Source organism: Abramis brama, assembly GCF_963993115.1.
Source record: "Abramis brama genome assembly, chromosome: 2".
Taxonomy (NCBI): Eukaryota; Metazoa; Chordata; class Actinopteri; order Cypriniformes; family Leuciscidae; genus Abramis; species Abramis brama.
This window is the reverse complement of record NC_139964.1, coordinates 69,030,685-69,040,138: the sequence shown is the minus strand read 5'-3', so window position 1 is coordinate 69,040,138 and position 9,454 is coordinate 69,030,685. Positions and strand designations below refer to the sequence as shown.

At 45.2% G+C, this 9,454-nt stretch overlaps 1 protein-coding gene across 1 annotated transcript; it reads right to left on the bottom strand.

Annotated features, from left to right (window-relative positions):
- Positions 1-614: 614 nt before the first annotated feature.
- On the bottom strand, positions 615-9,415 carry rpl24 (ribosomal protein L24). The gene is made up of 6 exons (XM_084099315.1): positions 9,337-9,415; positions 9,136-9,211; positions 8,660-8,770; positions 4,495-4,631; positions 1,002-1,065; positions 615-744 (listed from the first exon to the last, which is right to left on the bottom strand). The coding sequence occupies exons 1-6, from the start codon at positions 9,339-9,341 to the stop codon at positions 664-666; spliced, it is 474 nt and encodes a 157-aa protein (XP_083955441.1). The 5' UTR covers positions 9,342-9,415; the 3' UTR covers positions 615-663.
- Positions 9,416-9,454: the final 39 nt, after the last annotated feature.

Here is a 9,454-nt window from a genome sequence, read left to right as displayed (position 1 = left end):
GTCCGACGCCCCTGAGTGTATTAATAGACAGGTAAGCAAATCTATGTTTTTTTTTGTACAAGTAATGTAATAGTTACAGTAAAGATGATATTAATAGACATGAATTACACCACATTCCTGTACATTCTGTCACTTTAGCATTTTTATCAATAACGTTACCTGTGAGAAAATAACATGACGTGGCAAATGGATTGTTTCAGTTTCCAAAAAGGTGGACCAACTTTAACGTAAACTGCACAGCATTAACCCAACAAATCATGACAAATAGCTGCAAGTTGTAACGGGATAATATAGCATAATATTTCACGTTCATTGCAGTTAATTCATTATGATGACATAAAATAATGCGATCAGACGTACAGGTACATACAAAAACGAATAAATTACCTCATCCGTGATCATGATTCATTCATTCAATTTCCATACATCGCTAGATGGTGAAAACGAATAGAAAACGACATCTCCAATCATTACACTCTCCTTCATAGCGTCATCAAGCTTCGCATTTGTTATTGTTGGGAACTGCGCCCTCTTGTGGCGAAAAATTCTTACATATTGTATCTTTAATGTCACTATCACTGATCATCACTGAAATCAATCCAAGGAGACTCAAGTTGATGGCGAAACCTTTATTAACACACACACAAACAGTGAAGCATGAGTTTAGCGCTTGCCACCGACGCGAGGAGCGTTGACCTTCATGGGCTTGGCGATCTTCTGCTTCGGTGCGTTCTTCGCCGGGGCCTGAACACAAGACAACACGTTACTGACTGCATGAAGAGGACTCTCAGTCATTACTGTAGATGGTAATAAAGTGTAGGACTATAAATGACACTGAGCACCCATTCAGAGAGCGCTAGGTGTAGACACAGCCCTTCTGCTCTATGCCACCTCACGACACAGACGTGACAGAATCAGTCACACTGCAACGCCTCAAGGGGCAAAACATGATCACATGACCAGGTGTCTCTGAGCTGAAGCCTGGAGGATGAAGAGCTCACCTTGGTGCTCTGAGCCGACGGCTTCTTCGTCGCTTGCTTCGCCTTCTTGGCCTCTTTAGCCGCCCTGAAACATCAGATCGAGATCACAGTGAGAAGAGGAACACTAGGTTAGGTCTCAGTCACAGCTCAGCTTATAGACTTGCACTATAAACACACTTTACTGTCCTCTGTTCACTGTGTGCGAGTCAGTTCAGGACAATCTGTTCACACTGGAATCTAATACTGGCAATGTGAATCAGCAGTTATATCCAGAGATCAGATCCGAGCAGTTAATGGGGATTGAGCACTAAAGCTTCGAGATCTGGAGTCTAGAGTCTAAAACACTAACAGCCACTAACAGACTCATGCGGAACTACACAATGAAGCGACGTCTGAGTCCGTCGCCACAAAATCAACTTGCAACAAATTATTAAATTTGAAATTTGAAGCATTTAATGGCAACAAAAGCTCAGCCGTTAGACCGGTTACATCATCGCCCAGCTGTGGCACCCTCGCATCGCTTCCATCTTTTTAAATCATTTTATTTGCATACGAAGAACAAACCACAGGCTGCACCTACACTAGCGGAAGCACTGGTGCGCGTTTGACTGGCTAAACATGTCAGATCTGCATCTTAACATTAACAGAGCAGTCTGCGTGTTCTTCTCTAAGAGGTCCACAAGTGTACAGCAGGAGAGAAACTCATGGTTGTGTCCAATTTTAAATACCTCAGCATTATTTTAGACTCTAATTTAACTTAAAAAGCATGTTAAAAGGGTGGCTAATCCCATCAGATATAATCTGGCTAACTTCAGACTGGGGTGTCGCAATATACCGGTATTGGCGATAAACACAATGTTGGGACTCCTATGATAACATGACCCGTAGATACTCCAGCGCCAGTGCCTGGCTGACCTCTCAGGCGTCTGTATCGCACCCGCGGACGCCTATCGAACAAGACGACGACCGCACGCCCGCACAGCTGCAGTGAAACACTGTCCACACCCGAAGTAAAGAAAGCTCGCCAGTGTGGAGTTCTTCGGCTTCAGAGAAAACAGCACCTTAAAGGGGGTCGCACACCGGACGAGAAGCGCAGCGCCATGTCTTTAAAATACGAACACACTATTCTCTGTGAGTGTACACACACCGGCGGCGCTGTTCGGCCCTGTCCGCGGCGCCCAGCTACGGCTCGTGTTCAAAACCCTGCCACACAGAGCGCCATTTACATCGTTTTATATTAAATTTACATTATATTTGTCTCAAATCATCGTAAATGACTTCACCCTGTGCTGCAATATACATTTCATACAATACAACCGTTTCAATATACAGTTCATTCACAGAAATCAGCTGCTTGGATGAAAACTGCTGATGTTGTCGGATTTACAGGTGATATTCTCAATTCATTCAGTTAACGGACGCTCTGAGGTAAAGTGTTCAGATCACAGACTCAGCAACGACTGTATTCAATTGTACAGTACAATCATAACATAGTACAGGCATTATCTTAATTTCATAATGTCCTTAAACATAAGAATATTGCTGGCACTGAGAAAGTGCGCGTCTGGTGTGCGATACCTCGAGTTGTCCTAGACGTGATGCGGCGCTGCAGAATGTGTGTCCATCACCCTTTACCCATCTCCTGTCCATCACCCTTTACCCATCTCCTGTCCATCACCCTTTACCCATCTCCTGTCCATCACCCTTTACCCATCTCCTGTCCATCACCCTTTACCCATCTCCTGTCCATCACCCTTTACCCATCTCCTGTCCATCACCCTTTACCCATCTCCTGTCCATCACCCTTTACCCATCTCCTGTCCATCACCCTTTACCCATCTCCTGTCCACCACCCTTTACCCATCTCCTGTCCACCACCCTTTACCCATCTCCTGTCCATCACCCTTTACCCATCTCCTGTCCATCACCCTTTACCCATCTCCTGTCCATCACCCTTTACCCATCTCCTGTCCACCACCCTTTACCCATCTCCTGTCCACCACCCTTTACCCATCTCCTGTCCACCACCCTTTACCCATCTCCTGTCCACCACCCTTTACCCATCTCCTGTCCATCACCCTTTACCCATCTCCTGTCCATCACCCTTTACCCATCTCCTGTCCATCACCCTTTACCCATCTCCTGTCCATCACCCTTTACCCATCTCCTGTCCATCACCCTTTACCCATCTCCTGTCCATCACCCTTTACCCATCTCCTGTCCATCACCCTTTACCCATCTCCTGTCCATCACCCTTTACCCATCTCCTGTCCATCACCCTTTACCCATCTCCTGTCCATCACCCTTTACCCATCTCCTGTCCATCACCCTTTACCCATCTCCTGTCCATCACCCTTTACCCATCTCCTGTCCATCACCCTTTACCCATCTCCTGTCCATCACCCTTTACCCATCTCCTGTCCATCACCCTTTACCCATCTCCTGGGTACTAGTAATTGCTATTATTTTACTAGTCATGGAATGGGAAACGTGACATTAACCGTTAACAGGGGGTTTCTGTGTATATTTAATAAAGGGTGATATTAAGAACCCCGTTTTCTTTACTCATCTTATTTTTGTATTTGCACTTGATTTTTTTGTTTAAATCTGCATGACTGAGACTCGTCAGTAAATGCCCATTTACATCGGCGCAACAACAGGTTTAAGAGCTCTTCAGTTCTTCAGGAAACCTTCAGACAGTGTTAGTTAGGGTTACAACACTGAACTAACCCTTCAGACAGTGTTAGTTAGGGTTAGGGTTAGAACACTGAACTAACCCTTCAGACAGTGTTAGTTAGGGTTAGGGTTAGAACACTGAACTAACCCTTCAGACAGTGTTAGTTAGGGTTAGGGTTAGAACACTGAACTAACCCTTCAGACAGTGTTAGTTAGGGTTAGGGTAAGAACACTGAACTAACCCTTCAGACAGTGTTAGTTAGGGTTAGAACACTGAACTAACCCTTCAGACAGTGTTAGTTAGGGTTAGGGTAAGAACACTGAACTAACCCTTCAGACAGTGTTTTGCTTCAGTTTGAAACCAGATAAACTTCACATGCTTGTCTTCCTTCACAACAATTTGCCATAGATTGAGTACGCAAGAAGTAAAAGTGCATTATCAGGATCCTTATGTTTGTTGGGTAAATAAAGTAAAAATTAACTTGACTGATAACCAACCCTTGACTGATTTAGAGAGTTTCTTACAGTTTCAAGATGCCTGCCTCAGAATATTACAGGGCTCGCCCCTCCACCACCAAATCCCATCATTCAAGCAACTGACGTCCCCGAATTGCCACCAAGTCGAAAGCAAAATGCGTCGTCATAGCGATTAACCGGTCACATCCCTAATCCCAACACACCTCAAGCTCTTCTGGACTACAATATTTATTTGAACATTAATTTTGACCGGTCAACATACAGTACATGTTTGTAAGAGCAATGAACGTGCAGAACTGCAGTCAGACCAGTTTAGTTCAGTCATAGATCATGAGTGTGTGTGAAGCGTGAGGGTCGTCACCTGATCGCTTGCTCTCGCTGAGCTTTACGCACTTCAGGCTTCTGGTTCCTCTTGGCCAGGATCTCAGCCAGAGACGCACCGGTGATCGCCCGCTGGAACTTCACCGCGCGCCGCGTGCGCTTCTTAGACACCTCTTCCTGAAGGGGCAAACACACACACACACACGAACATTAGAGACCTCTTCCTGAAGGGGCAAACACACACACACACACACACGAACATTAGAGACCTCTTCCTGACGGGGCAAACACACACACGTGAACATTAGACACCTCTTCCTGAAGGGGCAAACACACACACACACGTGAACATTAGAGACCTCTTCCTGACGGGGCAAACACACACACACACACACACACACACGTGAACATTAGACACCTCTTCCTGAAGGGGCAAACACACACACGTGAACATTAGACGCCTCTTCCTGAAGGGGCAAACACACACACACACACACACACGTACGTGAACATTAGACACCTCTTCCTGAAGGAGCAAACACACACACACACACACACACACACGTGAACATTAGACACCTCTTCCTGAAGGGGCAAACACACACACACACACACACGTGAACATTAGACACCTCTTCCTGAAGGGGCAAACACACACACACGTGAACATTAGAGACCTCTTCCTGAAGGGGCAAACACACACACACACACACACACACGTGAACATTAGACACCTCTTCCTGAAGGGGCAAACACACACACACGTGAACATTAGACACCTCTTCCTGAAGGGGCAAACACACACACACACACGTGAACATTAGACACCTCTTCCTGAAGGGGCAAACACAAACACACACACACACACACACACACACACGTGAACATTAGACACCTCTTCCTGAAGGGGCAAACACAAACACACACACACACACACACGTGAACATTAGACACCTCTTCCTGAAGGGGCAAACACAAACACACACACACACACACACACACACACACGTGAACATTAGACGCCTCTTCCTGAAGGGGCAAACACACACACACACACACGTGAACATTAGACACCTCTTCCTGAAGGGGCAAACACACACACACACACACACGTGAACATTAGACGCCTCTTCCTGAAGGGGCAAACACACACACACACACACACACACACGTGAACATTAGAGACCTCTTCCTGAAGGGGCAAACACACACACACACACACGTGAACATTAGACACCTCTTCCTGAAGGGGCAAACACAAACACACACACACACACACACACACACACACACACACACGTGAACATTAGACGCCTCTTCCTGAAGGGGCAAACACACACACACACGTGAACATTAGACGCCTCTTCCTGAAGGGGCAAACACAAACACACACACACACACACACGAACATTAGACGCCTCTTCCTGAAGGGGCAAACACACACACACACACGTGAACATTAGACGCCTCTTCCTGAAGGGGCAAACACAAACACACACACACACACACACACACACGTGAACATTAGACGCCTCTTCCTGAAGGGGCAAACACACACACACACACACACACACGTGAACATTAGACACCTCTTCCTGACGGGGCAAACACACACACACACACGAACATTAGAGACCTCTTCCTGAAGGGGCAAACACACACACACACACGAACATTAGAGACCTCTTCCTGACGGGGCAAACACACACACGTGAACATTAGACACCTCTTCCTGAAGGGGCAAACACACACACACACGTGAACATTAGAGACCTCTTCCTGACGGGGCAAACACACACACACACACACACACACGTGAACATTAGACACCTCTTCCTGAAGGGGCAAACACACACACGTGAACATTAGACGCCTCTTCCTGAAGGGGCAAACACACACACACACACACACACACGTACGTGAACATTAGACACCTCTTCCTGAAGGGGCAAACACACACACACACACACACACACGTGAACATTAGACACCTCTTCCTGAAGGGGCAAACACACACACACACACACACGTGAACATTAGACACCTCTTCCTGAAGGGGCAAACACACACACACGTGAACATTAGAGACCTCTTCCTGAAGGGGCAAACACACACACACACACACACACACACGTGAACATTAGACACCTCTTCCTGAAGGGGCAAACACACACACGTGAACATTAGACACCTCTTCCTGAAGGGGCAAACACACACACACACACGTGAACATTAGACACCTCTTCCTGAAGGGGCAAACACAAACACACACACACACACACACGTGAACATTAGACACCTCTTCCTGAAGGGGCAAACACAAACACACACACACACACACACGTGAACATTAGACACCTCTTCCTGAAGGGGCAAACACAAACACACACACACACACACACACACACACGTGAACATTAGACGCCTCTTCCTGAAGGGGCAAACACACACACACACACACGTGAACATTAGACACCTCTTCCTGAAGGGGCAAACACACACACACACACACACGTGAACATTAGACGCCTCTTCCTGAAGGGGCAAACACACACACACACACACACACACACACACACACACACACACACACACACACACACACACACACGTGAACATTAGAGACCTCTTCCTGAAGGGGCAAACACACACACACACACACGTGAACATTAGACACCTCTTCCTGAAGGGGCAAACACACACACACACGTGAACATTAGACGCCTCTTCCTGAAGGGGCAAACACACACACACGTGAACATTCAAGCTTCATTTCCAACGTAGGCGCACTATTGGCCGACGCCGAGAAACCTGTAGTGGGTAAACTGAAAAACAACACTGCGTTTTCCATTAAATCGAGTCGGGAATCTCGGCGTGTCACTAGAGCCGGACCCAGAGGTGTGTGTGTGTGATGCTGTATAGATAAACCTGCCCACGCCAACAGCGTAGGAGAATGACATGGAGATTGTTGAATCAAGTCGTTATTTTAGTTTTTTTTGGCGCACAAAAAGTATTCTCATCGCTTTATAACATTAAGGTTGAACAACTGTCGTCACATGGAGTGTTTTAACGATGTCTAGTTGCAGTGACGCGGCTGTCAACGGAGGGACAAAACTCAGATTTCATCAAAAATCTTAATCTGTGTTCTGAAGATAAACGTAAGTCTGACGGGTCAGGGATGACATGAGGGCGAGTGATTACTGACAGAATCTTCATGTTTGGGTGAACTAACCCTTTAATACTCTCACTTTGACAAGAGTTTAGTTAGAGAGAAACCCTAACCCATCACAGAAGCTGCTCTATAGGCCAGCCGTCAAGATAAGAGTTCTGATTCACTTAAACAGCAATAGAGATATATTACTCTTGTACAGTATAATATACACCTTAACGTAACTATTAAATACTACTAATAATACATTAAAATAATTTCTCTCAATGTTATAATTTTAACAGTAAGCCTCTGCTGTGGGCTTAAAGGGCTCGCTTAACTTTCATTTGAATAAAAGATAAATGAATGTTTTATGCCTTCATTTGATTACCAAAAATTGAATACACCAAAAAAAAAAAAAAAAGTCATAAGGCCGTGTTATTATACCCAACTCAATAAACTAAAGCCCTATTCGCACTGGGTTAGTATTATCTGGGGACATCGTGTCATTTAGAAATTACCCCCCCACATCTGGATATGGTGTGGCGCATTCGCACGGGATCAGCGAAGCCTGAGAGTTTACTGACGTATCTCCCGGATATGAGGAGGCTATTGCTTGGAAGTGTCTTGTTGTTATTATAGGTCTGGCTGTATGATATATCATAAACAGAAGAATGCTCCTCACCGCACGCTAATCATTCTGTGTGTTCGCTCTTCTGATGATGTTCAGCTTTCTCTTTCTGCAAACTGTATAGTTGTATGGAGTACAGCGATATGACCCAGCACACAAAATACTATCAAAACACTCCAACGCCGCCTTTATTTCTTCACCAAAGATGGATTAAAATTAAAATAAGATTTGAAATAATTATTTTTAATTACATTTGTGCTCATAAAATTAGCATCTACTAAAGTACCATTCAGACACCTGTATCGAAGTTATGTTATCAGAATCAATGTTTCTAACGATAACAGCCCTAGGTCCAGTTACACAGATAAACGCGTTGGGGATATTGGGTTCTGTGGCTCTACGGAGAGCTGGAGGTGTCAAACTCACAGACTGGCCCTTCTTGTGTTTGCGCCGGTACAGGACGGTCCAGTTGATCTGTCTGGGGTTCCTCTTGGACAGGAACGCAGACTCACACTTAGCATTCAGGAACTGGAAAACCTGCGGGAAAGAGTTTTACAGGAGCATGACATCACTAATACTGACGTCACACAGTACTGAGTTCAGACCAAAACTACTTATAACAGACGATATTCCCACAGCATTAGGAAACATTTAGTCCTGAAGCCTGTTAAAACCAGCTTTCTCACACACACACACACACACACACACTCACAGTGTTCACAGTTACTACCCGATCATTAGCTCTGGCTAGCACTGAAGCTAGCTAACCGGCCAGTGTTAGTCTGAATAAACTAATTGCAGACTGCCGGACTTGCATGCATACATGTTCACATCACAGAATGCTAAAATCACTCATCGATCAACACTGAATAACACCAAATTCTCGTAGTTTGTGCTTTTACCTTTCCATCGATCCTGGCGTAGCGCCGGCCATGACCGGGATAGATTTTATATCCACTAAAACTGCACAGCTCGACCCTGCAAATCAGAAATAAGAGTTATTACAGATTAATCATATTTACTACTAACTTATGAACCATTTTATATGCGAGTTCACTCGATAATCTTTAAGATGTTAAAGGATTAACACAGACTGTACTCACTTCATGGCGGCGTTTCAGATAGGGAAGAGGAAAAGGAATTGTGGGTAAGCGGTTTATAAAGGAGCGTATTTCACAAACGTAAACTATTTTTTAAAAGTAAACATACATTTGATATATA

Excerpts from the sequence above, each read along its gene's own strand:
- rpl24 (XM_084099315.1), bottom strand. Across the intron at positions 1,066-4,494 it reads CAGCGAGAGCAAGCGATCAG|GGCGGCTAAAGAGGCCAAGA; the intron begins GTGACGACCCTC and ends CTGATGTTTCAG. Across the intron at positions 745-1,001 it reads CGTCGGCTCAGAGCACCAAG|GCCCCGGCGAAGAACGCACC; the intron begins GTGAGCTCTTCA and ends TCTTGTGTTCAG.